The sequence below is a fragment of the Prionailurus viverrinus genome, chromosome B1 (assembly GCF_022837055.1).
Source record: "Prionailurus viverrinus isolate Anna chromosome B1, UM_Priviv_1.0, whole genome shotgun sequence".
NCBI lineage: Eukaryota > Metazoa > Chordata > Mammalia > Carnivora > Felidae > Prionailurus > Prionailurus viverrinus.
Genome location: NC_062564.1, coordinates 131,211,037 through 131,238,123, shown reverse-complemented (window position 1 = coordinate 131,238,123; position 27,087 = coordinate 131,211,037). Strand labels below are relative to the sequence as shown.

The 27,087-nt window shown below is 33.5% G+C and overlaps 1 protein-coding gene across 3 annotated transcripts in view; it reads left to right on the top strand.

Moving 5' to 3' along the window:
- The window catches only part of CCSER1 (coiled-coil serine rich protein 1), a 1,330,630-nt gene that overhangs the window by 117,234 nt on the left and 1,186,309 nt on the right, over positions 1–27,087 (top strand). For 2 of the 3 annotated variants that reach the window (XM_047856870.1, XM_047856872.1), the window contains exon 2: positions 25,465–26,829. In XM_047856870.1, the coding sequence (XP_047712826.1) occupies positions 25,506–26,829 (1,324 nt within the window). In that variant the 5' untranslated portion in view covers positions 25,465–25,505. Of the gene's footprint in view, positions 1–22,656; positions 22,836–25,464; positions 26,830–27,087 lie in introns of all 3 variants that reach the window. The other variant, XM_047856871.1, reaches the window with a different exon arrangement.

Sequence of the window (27,087 nt, the reverse complement as noted above, 5' to 3'; positions counted from 1 at the left end):
ACATAGAAAGAAAGGAGGCATTTGTGCATACTGGCATTTTTTTCAGGTTGTTGTTTTATCAACTATGTTGTGATAGAAGCAGATAAAATGACCTATGAATAAGAAAGCCTTCCCTTCGTTTAAGAGTATGCAAATTAAAAACACTCATAGGTAGATACTATTCATACATGTTTTTAAGACATTGAATCCTGTGAATCCAAGTCTTCAACATCATTTCATATCCAAACTTCCTGCTATCCTTAGCTCTCACCCCATCTGACTTTGAATGAGAAAGTTTGTCTTGAGGTAGAGCTTTATCCATACTTCAAGGAAGCATATTGAAGAGGGCACGTGAAACCTCTCTTTACTTTTACTTTAGTAGAGTCTTGTCAGCAGGTATGGAAGTCATGGTGGAAAAAAAGAGAAAGAAACGACTAAGGATTTGTAGAGTACTGAACTTAAAAAGAATAGATTATTAAAGACATGTTGAACTGTCTTTTACATAACTGTGCATATCTTTTTGTATTACTTTGTCCCTGTGCTTGCTTGAACACATGCTATTACATCTGTTTTGCTATGAGGAAACTAAGACTTGACAAGGTAAAGTAGTGGAGGAAGGGAAGGATGAATAGGCAAAGCACAGAGGATGTTTTTAGGACAGTGAAAACACATTGTGTGACACCATAATGATGGATATGCATCATTATGCATTTGTCCAACCTCGTAGAATTATGGGCAATTATTTGCCCTAAACATGAAGAATTTAGGGCAAAAATGTGATTTGACCATCTTAAACCTAAGACCATATCTTTAATAATTCTATAACATCCTATTCCACACTTTAGGATATCCTAACAGTCTTATTGATGGTTATTAATTGATTTTTTCTCTGTGTCTCTTCAATCTTTAATGCTTTAGCAGAAAATATCTTTAAACATGTTTATAATTCAAATTTCACTAAGGAATTCTCTTTCATAGGCAGAACTGAGGAAAAGGAGAAAGAGGAAGGAATAACAGCTGTTAGTGAAAAAGAGAGGTGATAGTATAGAAGTCAAGGAAGTGAAAATTTCATGTCTTTGGAGATTGGCAAATCATGTGTTTAATCACTTTAATGACCTTAAGTTTTTCCATAAGAGAAAGTTTATACCCAGGAGAGTGCAGGTTATGGTGGAAAACACACAGCATGCAGCCTGCCAATTTTTCCTCCATTACCCATGTCACACATTGTATTCTATTAGGGTACTTTTTCCTGCTGAGCTTGGATAGACCTCACACCTATTTTCAATACTTCACTCCAACTCCCACTGTTTAATTTAAGTTGGGCTTGAGATGAAACCTGTTTCCTACTTGGAGTGTAGTGTAATCTAGTCCTGACTGGAATGTGTAAAACTTAACTGAATATAAAAATTTATAGGTACTTGTATTCTGCTGGATGCCTATATTCTGAAATTCTCTGGAATAAAAAATAGGTAGACTATATGCAAATAGTTTTATCAGCATGCTGTTAGAATTGAAGAAGGATATAATGAAAAGAGTGTGGCTCAAATACAAATCCACTGTTGAAGCTAAAGTGTGGGAACTAAAGCTAAGGGTTTATAATAATCTGTAAGAATTAGCTAGATAGCAATGATGCAGAGTGAAGAGCAGAATGTTTCCCGGGAAGATACTGGAATCCCCAAGGTGAGGTGAAGGAATGGAATGGCAATTGAATGAAAGAACTAGCATAATATCTTGGCATTTCCATGATGAAGACAAATCTTGTGTTAGACTCTTTTTCTGCTTCTTGCTTTATTGTTTTTCAATTATTTTTTTCTTCATTATGTAGAAGTAGTGGGGATATATCAGGACAAAGCAGCTACAGGAAATGGTTCCTCATTGAACCATCTTACACAGACAGCCATACCTATGTATCTACTGCTTCTAATGATTTGTGAAATCCATAGGCTGTAATAAGCTAAAATGTTTTAGGAACCCACCCTCTATATGTGACCTGCTCTTTGAAGTAGCTGTATGTGGCTTGTATTAATATGAGTTGTGAATGAGAATTGCATAATATTTTAATATTTGAGTATGTGACTCGTGAATGTTAGCTAGTCGAGTATTTAGAACTTAATGTGAAATTAGTCTTTGGCATTTTCTTTGCCAAGACAATCTAAGTAAACAATCTAAAATTCTCATGTTATAAAACAAACGATTTGTCCCCCAGAGAAGGGGACAAATACTTTTTCAAAAGCCTATGTTAATAAATTATGCAATAAAAAGGGATTTGCTAAACAATGTGAAGAAAAAAGCAAATTCCAAAGAGTTGTTAAGAGGAGGATTACAAACTCATCCATCTTATTAACGTGTTTTTCCTATTTGATTTCAAGAATCTGAGGATTGAAGAACTACAGCCACTATTCCAAATATGGTAGATAAATTGTGATGATGAATCTTTTAGCCTGCAGAAAATATTTCTCTGAATAAATAATGAGGTCGTATCACACTCTATCTCTCCTCTCTTTTCTTCCTCTTTCTCTCCCCTACTTCCTTTCTTCGTCTTCTTTTTTTTTAAATCACAGGGACTAACTGAACATTGGACTCTTACATAACTGCTTGAACCCCTCCCCTCTCCCCCAGTAAATGGACCTCTTTCTTAAGGTTGAGGTCTATGGACTCATACAAGATAACCGGGAAAGTAGAAATCTAGAGGCTATAAATCAGACCTAACCTAGGCCCTCATTTACTTGTGCATATAAATTTCCCAACTATCCTCTTCTCTCCTTCAGTGAGAGTTACCCGAATGTCTCTTTGCCAAGTTGGAAAATTAGAATAAGAAAGCCAGACTCTCTGACATATGAGAATGTCTTTAACCCATTAATCTAAATATTTTATCACATTGGTTGAGGAACCATTGGAACACTTCCAGTAAAGTAGAGATAAAGCTCTAGAGTCATGTTTCAGCATAGATTATTGTCTTAGCCAGTTCCATTCCTGGTGCTTTGCAAATCACATGGTCACATTACAGTGCCCAGTGTTTGCTCATATATAAAGTTATTTGAAATTCAATAGGCTGAAAACATTTGAAATCATACTGATATTTACATACATCTGTACTATTTTCCAACTTGAAAAGTATTTTATACACAATGGTCTCATTTTGTTTACCTAACTAGTATAGCTATGTGGTAGTATAGATGTTAAAAATATTTTTGTCTGTTGCTGATTTGGGTTACATAGCTTCCCTCATCCTGCCCCTGCCCAGGTAATTTTTTTATTCACCTCAAAATGAGAAAATAGGGAAATGAAACCATAATCATGCCTAGTAAAGCAATTCATAGGAATAAATCACTGACATTCTCAAGTCTATTTTTGTCTATGTTATATTTTTTCATAGTGTTGTAAAGTCTGGAAACTATGGATAGTAACCAGTGCCTTCAAAATATATGTATTGAAAGATACATGTATACTGTTTATAATTAGTTCATAATTCTGAACTTTAAAACTTGAACATAAGCAGAATTGTGTAATTGAGACAGCATTAGTTTATTCACTGAAAAAAATCCAACTTGAGTCACCATGGGGATACCCATGATTGATGTGCCAGTTTGGCTGCATTTCGTTCTCACACATTTTGATGGAATAAAAACACTGTGTTTTTGAAACCGAATTTTCAAAAGGCACTAAGGATGACTGTGCAGAGCGTTCTGTTCTCAGTAGTACTGTGTTCAGATACCAGTATATGAAATCCACATTTATGTCTGCAATTTTGGAGAACTAAGAACCATATGGTATCTTGGTTTTATACTTCCTGAATCAGCTTAATTGCATCTGCATGCTAATTAGACTTGAATTAATATGTTTGAGTGCTTTTTAGTTGTTGATATTTTGTTATAAAGCTTTTACTCCAGTTTCACTAAAAGCATTTTTAACTGTACTTGGTTTGTAAATGGGTTATCACTTTATATTAATATACATCTTTTGCTCTATTATTTATTTTTATGCCAATAAGAGTACTGTATAATGTGTCTGTTTTTCCGAATGGTTATTAATCTCAAAAGGATATTAAAAAGTATCCAATACTTCTGTGAACTAGGTTAAATTATATATGAATACATATATACATGCATTATATATACATTTTATTGTTGTTAATAGTTAATTTCTTTAATGCAGTCTAGAATATTAATGAATTTTGTTGGCATTGGTGTTTTTATTTTTTTATTTTTTATTTTTTTAATTTTTTTTAATGTTTATTTCTGAGAGACAGAGCATGAGTGGGGGAGGGGCAGAGAGAGAGAGGGAGACACAGAATCCGAAACAGGCTCCAGGCTCTGAGCTGTCAGCACAGAGCCCTACACGGGGCTCGAACTTACAAAGGAGTTGTATAGTTCATAAAAGAGACCTCTTAGGTCACTGTGTCTCACAAAATTCATTTTAAAATTTGTTACTCTATCCAGTTCACTCATAGATCCTATTGATGCTGATAAGGGTTTTCTGTCCAGGAAAAAAAAAAAAAAAAAGGAAAACAGGTAGGTGAGTTCTAAGTGATCAAAGTTACATCAAAACATTTGATATAAGGGAGTAATATGATTGTCATGCAGCATTACTGTAGGGTTGGTTTCTTCTGCTTTGAAAATAAAGGCCTTTGTTTTACCTGGGTATTTATTTTCCATATATTTCTTCCTGGCAGTCTACTATGCAACAGTGAGAGATCATTATCTAGTGATAACCCATTACTCTACTAACATCTTTTAGGTAAGTTCTTTGTGAATCATTTTTGTCAGAGAAACCCTAATACTTCATGGAATTTTGTGGTTTAAAAGCATTCCATCATTGGTGTGACTTTAAGTCAGACTCTAGCATTGTTTTGAATGATTATGTTACATTACATACACTAAATACTCTGTATCAAATAGAATTTATGATTTCAGGTTAAATCTTTTTTACTTTTGATTTGTACTTTTCTTGTATTTTGTAATTTCATTGTTTGGAAAAGGAAATGAGGCAGACTTCATGATTTCAGTTAAGGTGATAATTAAATTTCAATAAAGCATAAGAATGATTAGTTTGGTTCATTAAAAATAATTTATAGAATTCTTTGGTAATTTGTGTCATACAAATTCCTTGATAGGTGCTTTCTTTATAAACATTTTTTTTTCCAGTGGTGAAGGTTAACATAACATAAAGAGAAGTCATTAGCTTACAATTAAATTCAGTGAGCATTTATTATAAATATATTTCTTCAATCTTGGACAGGTTTGTGTTGCCTTAGAGAAAAACTCCTACTCCTAATATTCAAAGATATTTGGACTCTAGTCCCACATCTTTATCTCGTTCTGATTTCACCCCTTTGCACCTTACATTTAGCCGTGATACTAGTAAACTAGTACAGTACACAATTTCCAGATCCTGCATGCACACACAGAGTGTTTTGTTTGTTGATCAGTTTCTTTACCTAGTGGTTATCAAAGTGTGGTCTAAGACCAAAACCATCAACAACAGCTGGGGGTTTGTTAGAAATGCTGAACTTACTATATTAGAGCTGTTATTTCAGAAACTGTGGAAATGAGATTCAATAATCTGTTAACAAGCTCTCCAAGTGATTTTCATTAACACTAAAATTTGGAACTAACAAAAATATACATGAATTAGAGTTAAAGATAAAAATGGGCCCTCAAATGTTTGAATAAATGGGTGAATTTTCACCTTCTTTTAGGAAAGACAAAACTTTTCAAAGAATAAAACACTGAAAAATAATAACAGATGTGAATGTTTTAGATTACATAAAAGCAAAACAAAAATGTTAAAATATCAAAAATGAAATAGGAAAATATATAAAATAAGACAAAGAGCTATATCTTTCACATGTAAAGAGAGCTAACTAATCAATCAGGAATAAAAGAAAACTAAAGAAAAATAGAAAAATAACATTAAAAGACAGTTTTCTTCTTTGTATGGTTCTTTACTATTTTTTTCAAATTAGTTCTGTTTTACAACAAATCATAAAATTTTAATTAATAAAAAATGTGAAATATCTTACATTAGATTCTTAGTTTGCTTAGTTCACCTCCATGTGAAAAGGGAATACATTTTTTTTTTTTTACAAAGTACATACTATTACAAGCAGCTTTAAAATTTTCTAAAGTTCATGTTGGGAAATGGGAAAGATAAAGTAGTTCCTGGAACCAAAAGAAAATTTGCATTTATTTTATAGTGGAGTAAAAAGAATATTCTCTTGTGAGTTGGAAATCATGTTTCTAGTTCTTGTTCTGCTGTTAACCATTACGTAATCACCTCATGATAGCCTCAGGTTCTTCATTAATTTGCTTAGATCAGTGGTGTCCAATCTCTAAGATGTACCAGTGTATCAAAATCATCTGAGGGTCATCTGAGGGGGAGAGTGCTAGGTGAGACCCCTACAGGTTCTGATTGAACGTTTCTGGCTCTGTGGTTGAACAATATAAATTTCTGATTATTTCCCAAGTAATGCTGTCTTTGCTGGGGTGGGAACTATACCTTGAGAACCGCTGGCTTCAGTGATCATCAGTTCCTTTGTAGCTCTTGTATTCCATGATCTAATGACAGTGCATTAGGAGAGAGAGAGGGAAAAGAAAAGAACACCCTCAGTGTCCAACCTAAAATAGAGTAGGGTTTTCAATGGATGTTTATTGAATAAATGAACTAAATTTCTTAGATCTCAAAACATTACGAAAACTGTTTAGTCTCAATCTTCATATCTTAGTTTGCTCCTTATTAATAATTTCTTCTTCCAGTCTACATCGTTCTCTTCTCAGAACTATATTGTATTTATAGTCAGTACCACAGTATCATTGACACTTAGCCTTGGTTTCCCTTAATATTAGTTTAATTAATTAGATTATAAACCTCTTAAGGGCAGGAGGGAGCGAGTCTGTATTTATTTTGAACTTTCCTTTATGCCTAATACCCAATGCCTAATCTCCCACTTTGTAGGAGATTGAATAAAGCATGCCGAATCACTTACCTGTAAATAGATATACGTTCTTTGGAAGTATCCTATCTCTGTGTCCGTATTCTTCACCTTATTGCCTGCTTTCTTGACTTGATTTGTCCAAGTGCTATAGAGAGGTGGCTCTTACTCTGTCTACATGGCCTCGAGTGAATTAATCATTGTAGAATGGGAAAGAGACATCTTGAGGACAAATAAACATACTGTGATTAGACATTTTTGCCTCTGGTGGTTGCAACCATAGTGTGTTGCTCTGGTAATTTACTAAATAGTACTCTAGTGGCCTGAAAGAGTTTGTAGACTTTAAGCAGCTTCATTTATTACCAAGAAGAGATTTACACATAGGACTTCGGTCCAGCTACACTGATAATAGATGCACTACTGCTGTTGGGCTAAAATCCAAAACATCACTTAGGGTTCTTTCATTAATAAAAACTCCCAGCACTGTGTGGACCAGCTAAAAACGGAGACATTTAATGCCATCGAATTACTATTTAGGTGAAATGGATTACTCTTATAATAGTGTAGTATAAGATTGCTATATTTAGCAGAAATGATTGAAGCTACCTATATGTTTTACCTTAAATAATGTATGGTAAATCCCTATAAGAAATATCATCCAACTGTTAAAACTTATGAAGAGTTGATAATATGTGAGAAATTGCTTGAAAGATATATTTTTACTTTATCTCAATGACATAAAAATTACCTGAAAAAGTACACGCTCTTCATTGCTTTGAATGATTTACTGTGTTGACTCAGACTCATGAGAGTTAAGTATCACAGAATTGTGCAAAGCAAGGATGCAGTTCTCATATGCACATGCTTTAGTTAACATTGTGCCACGTGAAATGAATAATCCCTGCATTTAAAAATAAACAGAGTACCTCGGGTGACTCTGGGTGGCTCAGTTGGTTAGGTATCTGACTCTTGATTTCGGCTCAGATCATAATATCAGAGTTTATGAGTCTGAGCCCCCTGTTGGAGGCCCCTGTTCAAACCCCCATGTTTGAGCCTGTCTCTACACTGACAGCATGGAGACTGCTTGGGATTCTCTTTCTCCCTCTCTCTCTGCCCCTCCCCTACCCACATGCACTCTCTCTCTCAAATAAGCTTAAAAAAAATATATAAACAGAGTACCATGATACTTTTCATCTTTTATATTTTCCTGTGTTTTCCATATTTCCCAGATTTTCTAACTTTGGGGTCAGATATGAACTTATATTTAAAAACTATATTATAGGAACACTTTACTTTCAATATAAAAAAGATTTATTATTTATGTTGAATATTCAATCACAAGTTCATACTTCTTATGTCTGTTCTTCATTTATACCATATTGACTTTACCTTTGTGATGGTCATTTTGAGTAGCATTTCTTCCTCCAGTTAAAACAAATGACAACCCAACAATCATATTTAAACAAAGCAAGACAAAAAAAAACACCTAAGCATTTTTTTTATTCCTCTCTTTCTCTCCCCCCTCACATGCTATCCATCAGCAGTTCTTTTTGGTGTTCCCCACACCCCAAGATAACCAAGTCTATTACCTTGTTTGTCTGTACTATGACTATCCAGACCAGATCACCATCATCCTTCTTTGGACTATTGTAATTTCCTAATTGGCTGGCTATGTCTACTGTCCAGCCTTTATAAAGAAGTTATATAACTCTTTTAACTTAGCTCACCGTTGGCTTTTTCTAGCATTTGGAATAAAACCTAAGCATATTAACATAACCTATGAAGCCCTATAGGATCTGGTCCTCCACCTTCAGGACCCACCTCATCTCATACACTCGTTCCCTTAACTCACACTGTTACTTGGATACATGAAACTCACGCCAGCCCCAGGGAGTTTGTACTGGATGTTGCCTCTGTCAGAAATGTTCTTCCCACTGATCTTCACTCATCTCAAATACCCCTGCCTCCACACTTTCCCCCTTCACTTATCTCATTACCATGATTACTTTTTTACATGGCATATACACCATACGGTAATATCTGTTGGGTACATTTGAGTTCTTACATTTTATCTCCTTTGCTGGAATAGATACTCCACCAGAAATGGAACCTAGTGTCTGTTATTCTCTTTTGCATTCTCTGTACTTAGAAGAAGGTGTATCTCCTATATTTGAATTACTTGAATGAGAGAACCCACTGTTTTGTGTATGCTAGAGTGGTGGTATTCAGACACGGGGTCTCTAGGACTACCCTGGCTTACATAGGTATGGATACTTTTAAGAGAATCAATGTCTGAATCCTTTTCCATTTCTTTATCTTGCTTGAGAAGCTTCTGAGGTTTGTCAGTTCATTTTCTTCCCTTTGACTTTTATGATCTCCCACTTTACAAAGAAGGGCAAACTTAAATTTCTCACCTCTTCTGAATCTTTCTAGAATGCATTGTCTACTCATTAAGGATATCCAAGGTATCGGTCAAAAAGATTTTATTATTCAGGAAGTCCTGTGAGTACTTCTTAAAAGAAATATCGGAGGGGATAGTGCCTTATTTTACAGAAGCAATATTCCAAGTTATTTCTTCCTACCTTCCTCCCCCTTCCTTTTTCCTTTCAGATTCCAAATATGACTAAGTGAGAATGTTGACTTGGGGGTATTAAGAGTTTTATTTGATGATTTAAACCTTTTCTTCTGAAGAAGAATCTTCCTTGGCTGTTTGGTTTGACAATGAGGATTGCTTTTTCCAATTAGATTATAATGACATGTGTTTATATATCTTTTCCTCAAATAAGCAAAATATGTTGCTTGATAACGTTAATGACAATATATTTAAAACACATATAAAGTATATAGTAGTCCAGAAGAATACTTCCTTTGCCATATTTAAACTAATGAAAAAACCGTTGGTGGTTAACTTTTAAAGTGTGCTAGGAATTATATAGCTTTTCAGTTATTTTAACAAAACAAGTTTGAAATTATTGTGCCAAACAGTGTGAACAACATAAAATTATCCAAGGTATCAGCATAAAATACACTTGAATAGAAGAAAACTAAAAAAAGAGTTCATCTTTCATGTAGAATGTTCAGATTTATTACCTCCATTGTCATTTCCAGGCTACAGTGCAGGTCTTTACCCTAAGGGTTTGTGGAAAATATTATCCCACTCTATCCATGTTTACAGTATCTTAACTTACAGCTCATGTAGACACAAACCTTATTAAGAGAAAATTCTGCGAAGGGTGCTGCTTTAAGAGTTTTTACCATTTGAGGCACCAGATTCTTGATAAAGATTCCTATTTCAAATTCTTAAAATAGAAAAGTTGGACACACTTTACATAATTTCACAATAGTAAAAATAGCTAACACTTTCTCTGTGTTGGGCATGGGTCTAAGCACTCAACACATGCTAGCTCATTTACTCCTCATAATAGTTATAATGGTAGGTGCTATTGTTCTCTCCATTTCACACATGGTGAAACTGAGGCTAAGAGGGAGAATAAGCAGTTTATCCAGTGTTAACGAGTGCACAAGCCAGAATCCAAACCCAGAAGATGTGGATCCAGAAATTTAACCCTTAGATTGATTACACAGGACAAAACCAGAATGAGATATTAAGGTGTCCAGAGGAAAGCTAAAAAAAAATATCTTGAGATGATTATGACCCCCATTCTGTAATTATTCCATTGTACCATTGAAATGTTTATATATAGTTTATACTACAAAATATATACATGGTGTTCCTGCATGTATACAAAATGTATACATGGTGTTCCAACAATATATTATGTTGTTTCTGCACAGACAAAGCAAGCAGGGCTCCCTGTAGGTTCTCCCAGTTTCTGATAACCTTCTCTTCGTTGGATGATATTTTTTCTTCATTCTTTTGAAGCTTGCATGCATGCTTCTTTCTTTTAAGATTTTATTATGAATAACAAAATATTCTTAGATCTTGCTTATGTCCTTATTTAATATTCAGTCCTGTACATGCAGCTGTTAGACTAGTTAAGTCTGTAGGATGGAACAACTATTTCTTTCTCTCTCTCTTTCTCAATGTTGAACTCAACACTCTGCACATTCTTTGCTAGTGGCTGCATTTTTTTCTGCAGAATTAACATTCCCTGTGATTTGTAATTAAAGCATCATTTAAAAGTCCTCTGATTACTTTCTAATGGATCTGTCATTGGAATACTAATTTGGGATACTAAGCCATTCCCAATTACACATTCTTAAGGTAGCAATAGCCTTAAGAATATTATTATTTAATATCATATAATATTATTGTCCCTGTATCTATTTTGTGAATTTAACAGAGAGCTGTAATTTTAAAATTTATCTGTTGTAGCAGAAATACCTGGATTCAAATCTCAACTTTACCTCTCTGACTCTAAATTTATTTATTTGATAAGAATTATAGTTATCTAATAAAGTTGTTAGGAAGATTAAAATGAGATGACTTATGTACTCATTAAATATGAGGGCACCAGGGAATTTGTGACTAAGTTTTAAAAAAAGCCACAAACAGGGCGCCTGGGTCGCTCAGTCGGTTAAGCGGCTGACTTCAGCTCAGGTCATGATCTTGTGGTCCGTGAGTTCGAGCCCCATGTCGGGCTCTGTGCTGACAGCTCAGAGCCTGTAGCCCATTTCGGATTCTGTGTCTCCCTCTCTCTGACCCTCCCCCATTCATGCTCTGTCTCTCTCTGTCTCAAAAATAAATAAACATTAAAAAAAATTTTAAAAAAAATTTAAAAAGCCACAAAAAGGAAAAAAAAGAGAAAACTTACTATGTTAATGTAGCTTCTTGAAAATAAATTTTATTTTAAAATTATACATAAATGGGAACAATAATTATATAGATATATCAGATGTGTATAGAACAAGAGTCTTTTTGTTTGTGTGAAATAAGGACATGTTTCTGGCAATGACAGTCTCTCCTTTTGTTTGGATTAGAGTTAATTCTGTTACAGGAACTCTGAGCTCTATAAATGTTATTTTAGTCACCTATCTGTACATCTTTGAATGAGCTACTTAGCCAACTGGATTTTTATTTCTTTATCCACAAACAGAAGTTCACCTTCCAGATGAACACCAAGGTAGAACTCCTTACATGTTCCAAGATGCAAAATCTCCATCTAGTGGCAACTCAAGTCTGACACATTACTCTTGCCACCAAATACAGAGAGCTAACACAGCCCATTTGGCAGAAACATAGGTCCTTCTCTCCTGAGTTCACTCTTACTAATTATGCTATCAAATTAACAGTATGTGAGTCCATATAAACTCAAGAGCAGTCCGTCATTTCATATAATGGTCTTTGATGCAGGACCATTAGAAGATAACTTAATGAATTTATTAACAAAGTTTAAAGTTGAAATCATTGTTTCACTATATGCTAACTAATTTGGATGTAAATTTAAAAAAAAATAAAAAATAAAATAAAAAAAGCTTAAAGTGTGTGTATGTGTGTGTGTATGTGTTTAACAAAGAAAGGAATGAGGTGAATTTACTATGTTCCTTTATTGTAATATATGTTATGCAGTTTCTCTTAAAAATAAATGAATTTTAATTAAAGAACAACATAGGTAATAAAATATACTTTAATATATTTGGTAAGTTCTACTTTTAGTTATATTTTATATATAAGTTTACTAGAGTTATAAGTTATATAAGTTTACTAGCCTCAAAAAATTAATTAATTAATATATTAATATAATATATTAATTGTGTATTATTTGCATTTTCTACCAATTTAAAATTTGTCTGAGCATAATCTGAAATAATTTTAATCTGATACCTTATCAGAGAAATTTATTATTAAAGTATGTTAAATATTAGCCATGTCTTCTCTCCTAGATTCTAAAAACTATATCTACCCCTGTTATAATTCATGTATTACAAACTACAATTTTAAATAATAAGAGAAAAGTAAAAAAATATATATATGATTTGGTCAATTTCAATAATTTATGTAAGTAAATACACTATATGGGGAAAAAAGAAACTTGTTATCACATTTTAATTTTATCATGTGACTACTAGATTGCATTCCCAGATGTAGTCTTGCTCTCTTTTTGTAACATATACTACATCTATGTTTGTGGCAATACCCTATGGAATTTTATTTTCGCTTAACTATCAATGAAGCCATCCTGAATCTAGTTCATTATTAACTTTGAACTGAAAAAACTTTATATTCAGAATGTCGTTTTATTATCAGATGTGCGTTGTGTGTATGTGTGTATGTGAGTGTGAATCCTAAATTTCACAGATGGTGTGCATGCATTTTAATAAATTAGACTCACAAAAATCATGTATTCAGTTCTCTAATTTTATGAATGGAGAAACAGAGTCCAAGGGAAATGATTTCCACAGATATATTATGAAACAGTATCATTGACAAATGTGATCATTGCATGTTAAATTCAAAGACAACACTTAAAAAAAAAAAAACAAATCCAAGATTCTTTTAAAATGATTCTAACAGAATTTGTACACCATGCCAACACATAACTGAATGGAAATGAGCATGTTCTGCAACATGCTGCCATTCGCATCATAAAGGATACAGCTCTAACAGTATTTATAAGAAAAGAAGGGCAGTAATGATTTGCAAGTGTACTCATTTCTGTTTTTCCCTTTCATCAGGCCAATGCTGACTTTCACTTATATTGATCTAAGTTTATATTTTTATTGATCCAGTTTATGTTTAAACTGGAGCATACATTGAAAATGTTGAACTCCATGTTACTGCCTATGCTGATTTGTATTGTCAGATGTGTGTATTACCAATAATATACACACAGACACAGGTATAACATATTTATGTGTCGAGTGTAGCTATCTTTAAGTTTAATCTACTAATATGTATTCTAATTTGTGTTTAAAAGATTCTTTCCCTCTGGTTTTGTGTCATCTTATTTGACATATGACAGTAGTTTTCTTCTCTTATTTATATTTGTGTCTGTGACCAGGAGCTGTTCTATGCAATATTGTAAATAAAATTTAAAAAATTAAGGGATAGATATTTACAACATATATAGGAACTAGAGATGCCACCATCTTTATTTATATACTATCTTTATATGCTTTATCTTTTTTATATTAATATGTATCTTATAAAGCAGTGTATACCTTTTACTCTTTTGAAAACAGTGAGAAGAAACTGTTGGAAAATAAATAATAAATTTTCATTGATATATTTGAATCTGAATTCTTTTTAAAATACTAGTTCTAGAGGCACTTGGGTGGCTCAGTAGGTTAAGCGTCCAACTTCACCTCAGGTCATGATCTCACAGTTTATGGGTTTGAGCACCGTGTAGGGCTCTGTCCTGACAGCTCAGAGCCTGGAGCCTGCATCAGTTTCTGTGTCTCCCTCTTTCTCTGCCCCTCTCCCACCTGGACTGACTCTCTCTCTCTCTCTCTCTCTGTCTCTCTCAAAAATAAACAACATTAAAAAAATTAAAAATTAACAAAATAAAATACCAGTTCTATAAATACTTATAAGTGAATAACTAAAAAAAAAAAAATCTCTTATTTTTGCTATTCTAACTTCCAAGAATTGGAGTCTTCCTTCAATTCAAAACGCAATTTAGTTTTACAAGGTGCTATCTGTTTTAAAAAAAACACAATTTGCAAATGTATTTGGAGACTTTCATTTTTCATTTACACAAAGGACTTGATAATTAACTGCCCAATAAATCTTAAATTGGTTTTGAAAGTTGTAGGAAAGACTTTACTGTTAGAAAGGAAGCTCTTCTGCACCCTCTGCTGGTATGTAAGCACAACTGCAGGTTATTTGTTATAAAGTTGCTCCTTTACTTTTTAGTAAAGAAAATAAAATATAAGAAATCCGGTGATTTTAATTAGTAAACAAAACATTTTAAATGCCTAAAAGAAGCATGCATTTTGAATTGAGCAAATATAAACGGACCTTTCTGGTTAGTTTACTAGCCTCAAAAAAAATAGTATAATGGCCTCAATTTATTATTAATGAGAAAAGTCATAATGCCATATGCTTCCAGATCATCATGTAATTCAATTTCATTAGCCAACTATATAAAATAATATGTAGTGGTTTAATGTTTGCATTATGAAATACCAAAACATTAAAAAGACTGAAAATCTGGAATGAATCAATTGTGTCTGACTTATCACTGACAACATTTAGATGAATTGTCCTATGGTAAAGAAATAATGAAAGTTTTTTAAGAGGAAAAAATAGCTCTCAATAATTAAACTAAAGACAATTTTAGCTGATGGAAAAGTATCAGTTTATAAATAGATACAGTTACGACCAACAGTCACATAAAATATGAATTTCAGTGTTAAAAATGTAGGTTCAGGAAAATACCAGGCCTTTGTATCAGTGCCAGGATTCTTAGCACTACCATAGGTTTTACTTATTTAAATATTTTGTGCTAAAATATAAAATGTTTGAAGTGATTAGTGAAATACCCAGAATTAGTATTTGCATTTTGTCATATTGGGTCAAATTATTAGTTATTTGTTTTCAAATTATTTTCAGAAAAAACATTTTCCCAGGTGTTCATTCTGCTTCTTCCAGAGGCAACTTATTTTTAATTTTTGTGTGCCTTCCAAGTTACTTTTAGCATGTTCACATGCCTAAATGCTTCACATTATATAATCTTTTGATGGGCTATGTATTTTTATACTATGTTAATTTGAATTTTAAAGGTTTACTTATAAAAATAATTCACTAATTCATATTGTTAAAACTTCATCATATTACATATAACACTAATGTCCTCATTGATGACAGCCCTGAGTACAAAGATCCTGTTCAAAGATAATCCCTGTTCACACTTTGAAATAGGTTATTGCAGATTTTTTCCTATACATATACATATATGTAAATTTGTAGAATATTTATTACTTTAAAAATTTCATAATACATTTGTAATTTATAAAACATGTCTTTTAGCTATTTGATTTTATTAATGAAATGCTTTGGAGATTGTTTTCTATGTCAGTTTGTATCTTTTACTTTACATGTTTAGCCCTTGTGCATTATACTGTACAATAGATAAGTAATATTTTTAAAATTCTCATAATTGTTGCACATTTATATTTAATTAATATAAATCAGCAGTGAATATCCCTATACATATATATTTGTGCAGATGTGTGAGCATTATTCTAGGGTAAATGCTGACAAGTGAAATTACTTAACTTGGTATTTTGACACATAATTTTCTAACATTACTGTGACAATTTAGACTTCTTTGTAAGTGTCTATAAGTACCACTTTACTCACCCAAACTTGATATTATTTAGTTTTAAAATGTTAGTTATAAGAAATAGTATCTTGCAGTTTTTTTCTGATTAATAATTACAGATTTGTGTTTCTTCTTATGAAATTCTGATTAATAATTACAGGAACTATTTTTTTCTGATTTATAATTACAAATTTGTGTTTCTTCTTATGAAATTCCTGTTGTATTTCTTGCTACTTTGCTTCCTTTTTTTTTTCTATTTCTATTTGTGTTATAGGAGTTCTTTTTATATTCCCTAATTACTAATAGGTTTGAATATCTTTCATGTATTCATTGGTGATTTGTATTTCTTCTAGGAATTGCTTGCTCATATTATTTACTTATTTTTCCTTTTGGATTGTCTTTTTTAAATTGATTTATAAGAATTCTTTATATATTCCAGATAATCCATTGCCTATTGCATATGGTTCAAAATTTTTTATCTCATGCATTAAGGAAGTTTACAAATGGTTGACAGGCATGAGAATACAAAAGATCAGCCGTATCTCAGAGTATCAGTTAGTGCAGCAGATCCCCTGGGATCAGTCTGAAGTTAGTTTCCATTGGTATCACATATTTGATTAACTTTTCCTTCTGTCCATTTATCCTCCTTTCTTTACCTTCTGAGAGTCTTATATATTGTTTGAACAAGAGTCCTTTGCTCAGGGTGTGCTTCTAAGAAACCTTACTTAGAATGCTGTGAGGAATTTTTTTTTCCCAAAATATTTTAAAACCAATGCAAATTTCTCCATTGTGAGATATGATTATGAAAAATAATATAAATTTTAATTATTAACAAATGTGTATATTTTTAGATGTGTGCTCTCCTCTTTATTTTTTTTTCAATATATGAAGTTTATTGTCAAATTGGTTTCCATACAACACCTAGTACTCATCCCAAAAGGTGCCCTCCTCAATACCCACCTCCCACCCCCCATCAACCCTCAGTTTGTTCTCAGTTTTTAAGAGTCTCTTATGCTTTGGCTCTCTCCCACTCTAACCTCTTTTTCTTTTTTTTTTTCCTTCACCTCCCCCATGGTTTTCTGTTAAGTTTCTCAGGATCCACATAAGAGTGAAAACATATGGTATCTGTCTTTCTCTGTATGGCTTATTTCACTTAGCATCACACTCTCCATTTCCATCCACGTTGCTACAGAGGGCCATATTTCATTCGTTCTCATTGCCACGTAGTACTCCATTGTGTATATAAACCACAATTTCTTTATCCGTTCATCAGTTGATGGACATTTAGGCTCTTTCCATAATTTGGCTGTTGTTGAGAGTGCTGCTATAAACATTGGGGTACAAGTACCCCTGTGCATCAGTACTCCTGTATCCCTTGGATAAATTCCTAGCAGAGCTATTGCTGGGTCATAGGGTAGGTCTATTTTTAATTTTTTTGAGGAACCTCCACACTGTTTTCCAGAGTGGCTGCACCAATTTGCATTCCCACCAACAGTGCAAGAGGGTTCCCGTTTCTCCACATCCTCGCCAGCATCTACAGTCTCCTGATTTGTTGATTTTGGCCACTCTGACTGGCATGAGGTGATATCTGAGTGTGGTTTTGATTTGTATTTCCCTGATGAGGAAGCAACGTTGAGCATCTTTTCATGTGCCTGTTGGCCATCTGTATGTCTTCTTTAGAGAAGTGTCTATTCATGTTTTCTGCCCATTTCTTCACTGGGTTATTTGTTTTTCAGGTGTAGAGTTTGGTGAGCTCTTTATAGATTTTGGATACTAGCACTTTGTCTGATAATGTCATTTGCAAATATCTTTTCCCATTCCGTTGGTTGCCTTTTAGTTTTGTTAGTTGTTTCATGTGCTATCCTCTTTAAAGCTGTGTATTTGTTACATTGACATTGGCATTGCTCAACAAATTTATCAAATTCATCTTTTGGGAATCTTGTTTGGAGCCTAAGACACAGTCTTTGAAGATTTATAATATTGTCAGTTATTTGATCCTTGAAGGCTGAATTATTTTGTTGAAAATAAAAAAACTAAGACTGATAATTGAATTCAATATTAATAAAAAATTGAACTAAACTTGTCAAGAAGGAGATCAGCATGGTCAATAATATTTTGGGTCAAAAGCATGACATAGTTGAATGGAATTATTTGTAAGAAAAAAGTTAAAAAAATTAATAATGGCCTCATCACTATTTATTCATATATATCAATACTAATTCTAAGTCCCATCTGCATGTAGGTACTGCAGCTTCTAATGGTCATTGTATCCTGTTCGGAATTGACTCAGGAAATGACAGTATTAATCTATGAGCAGACAGAATTAAAACTTTGAGAGAGGTTTGGAAAGTTCTAGGTTGAATTAGAAAAAAGTTTGCTGTGAAACAACACAAGTATGGTTAATTATTCTTGATAAATAAGTTACAGTTATTAAACATTCATCACGTTAGACCCTATACTAAGTGGTTTTTTGTTTGTTTTTTTTTTTTTTTTTTTTGGTGTTTACTTGATCTGATAAAAATTCTTCAAGACAGTTGCAACTGTTTATCCTCATGAAGAAACTTTAGGCTGTGGGAATTTAAGTAACTTTTAAGCCACTGCGAAGTCACACAACTCATGTGTCATGACAAATTCAAGTCTAGACATGTTTGTGTCAGAGTCCACATTCTTAGCAGTTATACATTCATAGTGTGTAAATCCCAAAACATAAACTATAATATTTTAAAAATATAAATGTAGTCTTTTTTACCTAAGCCTGGTCACATGTGGATATGGCTTTTGACTTCTTTCACTATTAAATTCTGTCTAATCTCTGGCCAGAATCCATTATTTTTGTATTTCTTTTTACCCTCCATTCTGGTCACTAAAGGACTAAGATCATATAGGCCTGGGTCTCAAGATTACATGTCTTTATAAATAATGTATCACGACCCCTGTTCTTCCATCAATTCAGACAAGGACCTCATCTGCTTCCCTAAATCCTGCTAGAATAATCTGTATTCTCCTTTACTATAGTAATAGTTCCTGTTATCATGCTAATTTGGCATCTCTCTCTTTTTCCTAGGAGATTATCTATACAGATCTTTTTTAAAATATTTATTTATTTTAATTCAAGTTAACATATAGTGCAGTGTTGGTTTCAGGTGTAGAACCCAGTGATTCTTCGCTTACATATGATCTAATCAGGGGCCATCTATCTCTGTTTACATTTCATCTTTAGGGTCAAATCATTGTGAGTAGTGACCTTCACCTAAAGGTAGATATTTCTGATATAAGCAATGATTTGTTTGGATTATTTTTTTGTTTATTTTTTGAACAGAGCTTCATGTACTCAGTGTGGCTAAATTATATGCAAATTTAATGATTTGCGAATTAAACCTATCCAATCAATTATATTATTTCTGACTTTTTCTATCTTCTGCTGACAGTCTCATTCTCTTCCCTGTGATTGATCACTTACTTGGCCCTGATCATTCAGTTTTTGAATTTATCTCATGTTGCCCTCACTGATCCTGTGGCTGAGGTGTCTCTGTTCATGTTGTGGTAGTGATTTATCTGTTAAAAATGCTTCCATTAGTTTCCCATTCATTTAAGGGAAAATAGTAAAACATTTTAGAAATTCATTTAAGAATAACTTCTACAATAAAGTAAAAAAATGTTGAGGTGTAAATTGCATGGCTTTGTAAAGAAAGAGTCTGGACTGGAGGGCTTTCCAGCTGAGCCCTGACCACCCAACAGGTGTGAGCCTCATTTAAATCTGTGAAAAAAAAAAACAAAACGACATAATTAGATAAGATTGTTTTAGAAACTTTTTCAAGCTATTATTTAATTTTAGTAAAACTTGACCAATGCTCTTTGATATGTTTTCAGATAATTTATTTTCTGCCATTCATCACTTTCTTAATGTTGACAAATTCTTACTTAGAGAATACTTGATTTCTCTGAATTTTCATTCTTTCATTTCATCATGTATTGTAGATTTTCTTTTCAGCATGGTCACTTAGGCTGTATTGGGTTATTTTCTGAAATCTTTTCTGAGAAAGAATAGAGCTGGGACCAGATTTATTTCATCAACATTCCTCATGAACATTTCAAATATTGATCATTCTTTTTAAATTCCAATAATAATGTATACTTAGGGGAGGTTCATCATAAGGGATTGGAAACCTGATATCAATTTATATATCTTCCCCCCAAAATATTTTTAGGTGATTTTTAAAATGGAGTGATTCAGCCAGATCTTGACAAGTAGCTCATTTTTATAATTCTCTTTATGTGGTGCTCCATCTTGTACCACTTGCATCAGAAAAGGAAGAAACTAGAAATTTACTCAGTAGCAGGCAGAGTGCCATTTCTTTCTGATGTTGCACCTTCTCATACTTAAAATAATTATTATATGTGTTTTAGCTCATGCTACTAGTAAGTGACAGAGCTTGGATTTGAAACCAATTTTTCTTTTTTTTACTTATTGCATGTGTGGGTAAGTATTTTTTCTTTAGTTTTATAAACCAAACATCACCAATTTGGGGAGAAAGACAAAGGATACTTAGGACTATCTAGTATGTGGGCCATCAGGTGACTCTTCATCTTTGACATACAGTGAAAAAATATGAGAGGTATGCAAATTCTAGGCAAATATTTTAAAAATGATGGGAAAGAAAAAGGTGAAGAGGATTTTGTTTTGTTTTATTTGCACCGACAGACATGCCTATTTGTGTATATGGTAATGAGTTTCTAAGATGATTGCTTTAAATTTTTTTTTTCAACGTTTTTTATTTATTTTTGGGACAGAGAGAGACAGAGCATGAACGGGGGAGGGGCAGAGAGAGAGGGAGACACAGAATCGGAAACAGGCTCCAGGCTCTGAGCCATCAGCCCAGAGCCGGACGCGGGGCTCGAACTCACAGACCGCGAGATCGTGACCTGGCTGAAGTTGGACACTTAACCGACTGCGCCACCCAGGCGCCCCTAAGATGATTGCTTTAAAACCCTGCATGGTCTTTTTATGCCTTGAATCATGGAAGAAATCGTGTGTGTGCGTGTGTGTGTGTGTGTACACTTTTTTTCAGTATGTCTTATTTCTTTAATGTTTTTTACTTTTACTCTGTTTTAAATAGGTAACATTAGCAATGCATATATCCCCTTTAACTAGAATTTGTGTTTTTCTGAACCATGCCAAATAAGATTCATCTTTAACGTAATTCAGAATAGATCTACCATATGACATTGCACTCTATTAAAGGTAATGACAGTGTTTGCTAAAGTTGTAGAGATCACTGAATAAAATACATTCTAGGAACTTTTTGTTAAATCCTGGTGTTAAAGAGCAAAGGATACCGTTTCTTTAGTTGAGGTCAAACTGAGTCTCACATCATGTCCAGTAGGCCTGTATATGCATCCAGTAGGTGGTATTGGGTATAGTAGTCTAATGTTTTGTTTATATAGGTTTAATGATATTAGATGGCACTCTTATATGACAAATTTGTTTTCCCAAATAAAATAATGTTGATCATAGTAAGGCCCCTGGAAGATGGGCAGGTCTAGTTCAACCTGTGTATTATTTTGGCATCTGTTACGACTTGAGGTGATATGTCTTCTGAACCAAGAAATAGAGGAGAATTGAGAAAATATGTTCATTTTATCTCATTTGAAAATTTATAAAAATACATGAAAATATATACAGGTTTTATTAAGAAAGGATAATTGCTATACTAAAATTATAAAAATAATATTAACATGTTGCAGTGTAACATTTGTCTTTCATTAATAGTTGTTATGATACATTGTTTTCTTCAACTTGTTCAGCATTGTGCTTCCATAACACTTTTAGATGTTAGCAAATTAAAAAAAATTTTTTTTAACGTTTATTCATTTTTGAGAGACAGAGAGAGACAGAACATGAACTGGGAAAGGGCAGTAAGAGAGGGAGACACAGAATTCGAAGCAGGCTCCAGACTCAAAACTGTCAGCACAGAGCCTGACTTGGGGCTCAAACTCATGAACCACGAGATCATGACCTGAGCCTAAGTTGGATGCTCAACCGACTGAGCCACCGAGGCACCCCTGATGTTAGCAAATTTTAGATTATTGAATGATTTTACAGTTGGAAAGCCTTTCAATTAACTTACGAATTTCTAAAAGTTGTAATTTAATAAAATTAACTTCAAAATTACAGCATTTGTTTATGGTAGTGGGGCAGAAAATATGTTTATTTACGTTTGAAATATTGATGTATTCAAGTTAAAACTTTGTCCCTGAAATCCATTTGCTCTATTGGTACTAATTGTGTATTACATTAGACACTGAGGTCTCAAAGCAAAGCATAGATGGCCTTTGTCACAAAGAAACTTAAGGTAAAATAGTAAAACCAGGTAAACAGATGTTAACTTGTAAGGTAATTCTGCAGGATATGTAAAGGAATAGTATTACATCCCAAATGGAAGAGGATGGGAAAAGGGTCAGGGATGGCCTCCTGGAAAAGACAGTGTCATGGAAATATTCCTAAATATTTCAAATCAGAGTTACAGGAGAGGCATCCCAAGCAGGCGGTCCTACATCTGCAATTGCCCAGAAGATGAACGTGAACAGAAAATGGCAAGTAGTAATCAGTCCAAATAGAGAATGAAATTGGAAGGGGATAATGAATCTGGCGATATAGAGAGCATCTGGACATTGAAGAGTCTCTCTGAAGAATATGGGTAATTCCAACCTATAGATATTTTATCTTTCTCTTTTTTAGCTGGAAAGCTCTCAGTAGGAAATCAAGACCTTCATTTAAAAGACTGTCAGTTGACAAAGTGAAATCTAAAGGATTTTTATCTCCAGTAGATTTATATCTACTTCATGTCATTCCATTCAATGTACAAATGTCTCTTAGTATCTATGATGTTTTTACTTCAATTAGGTTAAGTGTATTAGTAGCCTAAATGTATTATTTGTACCCAATAAAAGTCTTGTTTTCATTAAGCACTTAGAAAGACAGGAGTGATTACTGTAAATTTTTCTGAAATTTTTACTAGTTAAATCCTTTGAATACTTATTAAAGAGAGATTGAGTCACTATTTTTAAATGCTGACACAAAAGCAAGAAATAATAAAAAAGACCAATTAATATTTCAATATACATAAATACTGAAAAAATCCAATAGTAATGGTAAATATCTTGACATAAATGCATTGATAACCATAGATGCACCACCAGCTGCAAATCGTAATGGTTGATAACACTCTAATTATAGCAAAACTCTTCACTAAGCATTGAATGGAAATCTTGCATATAAACGAAAAATCACAGCTGAGAATGATGTTAATTAAAGCATTAGTAAGAGTGAAATCATGAAAAATTGTATTATTTTTTGTATCCACTTTGGAAATCGGATATTGGTTAAATTAGATTTAACCTGGGAGGAAAATTAGACTTGTTTATGTATGTATGCATGTATGTATGTATGTATGTATGTATGTATGTATGTATTCATTCATTCATTCATTTTAGAGAGAGAGAGCAAGTTGGGGAGCAGGACAGAGGAAGAAAGAGAGAGAATCTCAGGCTTTTGCTCAGTGCTGAGCCTAACGTGAGGCTCAATCCCACAACCTTGGATCATGATCTGAGCTGAAATCAAAAGTCAGCTGCTCAACTGACTGAGCCACCCAGGTCCCCCCAAATAAGATATTTCTAATTTGTGAGACTTTAAGACCTAAAATGTCTTTGTTTGTATTTTAAGCTTTCTTCTCCCAAAGATTTACAAGAATATGCAAATATTTTGGGAGTGTTTTACACATAGTTTTATTTAAATTCAAATTTAGTGAATTCATCATCTAATAAAAATCATCTAATACAAATCTGTTAGATTTTATATCACTTAGGACAAAATATTAAGTATTTTTGAATGCATATCTGAAAGAGAAAATATTTTTCATTTTATATACTTCTTCAGGGCCATGAAAGTATTTCACTTGATCATTCTCATAATGTATCTGTTAAGAATAATAAAATGAAGGCTGGCCACTTTATGTAGTATTTGTTATTGTTCAGTTAGGTAGTTTTGGTTGCAAAAACCGAAATGAAACAATCTGATTAAAATTTGACAGAGGGGATGTATACATTACAGTTAAGGAATTATGTGAAATACAGAAACTAAAAACAGAAACCAAGTCACGGCGCATTATGAAAACCAGTGAAAAATAGCAGGCATCAGAATAGCCAGATTGACTCTACAACTAAGAATCTCTGAAATGGAAGCAGAGCTGGACCTTCAGCAGCACAAGTTTTGGCTGTTTACTGAAAGCAGTCTCTGTCATGCTGATTATGAGCTGATCCTGTGGTTATATAAGGATTAGTTTCTTGCTTTACTCTTTATTAGCTCAATGAGAGAAAGTTACCTTTCTGTTGTAAAATGACCATGGAAATATTATCTACTTCTACAGTTAGAAGCATTAAAAGAGATAATCTATGTCAGAAAAGTATTTGGGACATCATGGTTGATGAACTATATAGTTGCCACCTTCACTTTTTCTTCCTTCTTTTTCTTCATCATCAGCACGTTGATGTTAATATGGTTCATAAATTTTCTATGCTTCTGCTGCTGTCACTATGTATTTTCACTCGTGTCAAGCAGTTGAATTAATTTTCACTGGAGTCTTTTCTTCAATTTATAGTTGTGGTTTCCTCATAACCTTATTTTGTTTGTAACTCTACACTGTATCCTTTCTCATTTAGTTTCCTCTATCAATGCCCTGATTACCTCTAAAAGTCCCAAAATCAAACTCCAAGGAGAAGAGTACTTCCTAATTGTTTTTTCTTTGAATGAAGATTCTAGTGTCAGATCATACCTTAGTCTGATTTGTGATTCTGTTAAGCTCAAGTGAATAACTTCTTAAGTCTTGTGATATATCTGTTTCTGGTCAAGAGAGGCAGTAGTGGGGCATATTACCCACAGGGCAATGATTATGGCTGTCACAAGACTACTGCATCTAAATATGTAGACATAAAAAGTTAGGATTAAATAATTTACCAAATTATAGAACCAGTGGGAGTAGTAAGGCTGGGTCTTGAATAGTTATCTTGTGTTTCTCAACCCAACAATCTTTTGAATAGACTAAATATTCTTGGTAATCTTGACATTTCTGAGCCATTATAAAATCATTGTGCAAATCACTGGATAATTTTGCTACTTATAAATTAAAAAAAAATCCTCATCAGAATTTTGTTATCATTTTAGTATGAGCCAAGTTCTAGTCCATGTCCTGAAAAACAGTGTTTTGTTTTAAAATGTCTTATTTATAATTGATTTCTTTTGATGTGTTCTTTTTGTTTTACCTTTTTTAGGCTGCTAAGTTGGCTGTCACAGCGCAAGCCTTGGAGTCCCAATGGGGGACTCAGGATCAAGACGATCTACCCTGGTCTCCCGGTTGCCAATATTCAGAAGAAGTATTAGCAGAAGACATGATTCTCTTCCTTCTTCACCCTCCTCCAGTAATACAGTTGGTGTCCACAGTTCCTCTCCTTCCAGCACTAATTCAAGCTCAGGTAGTACAGGTAAACGCAGGAGCATATTCCGTACTCCTTCCATTAGTTTCCACCATAAGAAAGGAGGTGAACCTAAGCAAGACACTACCAACCAGAACCTTAGTATTTCAAATGGTGCTCAATCTGGTCATAGCAGTATACAAAAACTGAGTTTGGAAGAACATATTAAAACCAGGGGAAGACATTCTGTTGGTTTTAGTAGTTCACGAAATAAGAAAATAACGAGATCCTTGACAGAAGATTTTGAAAAGGAAAAGGAGCACTCAACTAATAAGAATGTCTTTATAAATTGCCTAAGTTCTGGCAAAAGTGAAGGGGATGATTCTGGATTCACAGAAGAACAAACTCGCCGTTCTGTTAAGCAGTCAACAAAGAAGCTACTCACTAAATCTTTTTCATCTCACTATAAATTTTCTAAGCCAGTTCCACAGAGCCAATCCATTTCATTGGTACAACAGTCTGGATTCTCTTTGGAAATTACACAGTACCAGGAGAGAGAACCTGTATTAGTAAGAGCTTCTCCATCTTGTTCTGTGGATGTAACAGAAAGGGCAGGAAGCTCTTTACAATCACCCCTGCTTTCTGCTGATCTTACAACAGCTCAGACACCTTCAGAGTTCTTAGCCTTGACTGAAGATTCTGTGTCTGAAGCAGATGCATTTCCTAAAAGTGGAAGCATGGCATCCCACTGTGAGAACTTTGGCCACAATGATTCTACCTCTCAGATCTCTCCCAATCCTGCTGCTGTTACAAAGACAACAATAGACCTTATGGGAACTGTTCCCTGTGCAATTATGTCTCCTGGGAAATACAGGTTAGAAGGCCGATGTAGCACTGAATCGAATTCCTTACTAGAAACCTCTGCTGCTAATCAGAAGGAAGTGTTATTGCAAATCACTGAACTACCTGTTATGAATGGGAACAAGTCAGAGACTCCTCTATCAGGAGATATGCAAAGAGAAGAACATAAGGTAGTACAAAATGGTGAAACAATGTTGGCAACAAGCTCTCCGAGGAAACTTGGATTTTATGAGCAACATAAAGCAATAAGTGATCGTGTTAAAGGGATTCATCCTATTTCAGATTCAAGGATAATACCCTCTTCTGGTGATCATCATATTTTTAACAAAACATCATATGGATACGAATCAAATCCTGCCAAAGGTATGCTGATTTTCTTTGTATAATAAATATGAATTATAATTTCATTCTAGTTTATTTAATCTTCTTATTTCATCCCATGAATAGAAACCACATTTCCTTATTTTTCATTCTCTAGTTTTTTTTTTCTGATTTATAATTTATTTTAAATCTTTACTTGGTTTTAAATTTCATACTATGGTAACAATGTAATTCAGCAATACTCATTTTTCTTAGTTGTGTTGCCAAGATTCTGGCCCTCAGAAGAGAGGGGAAAGAAAT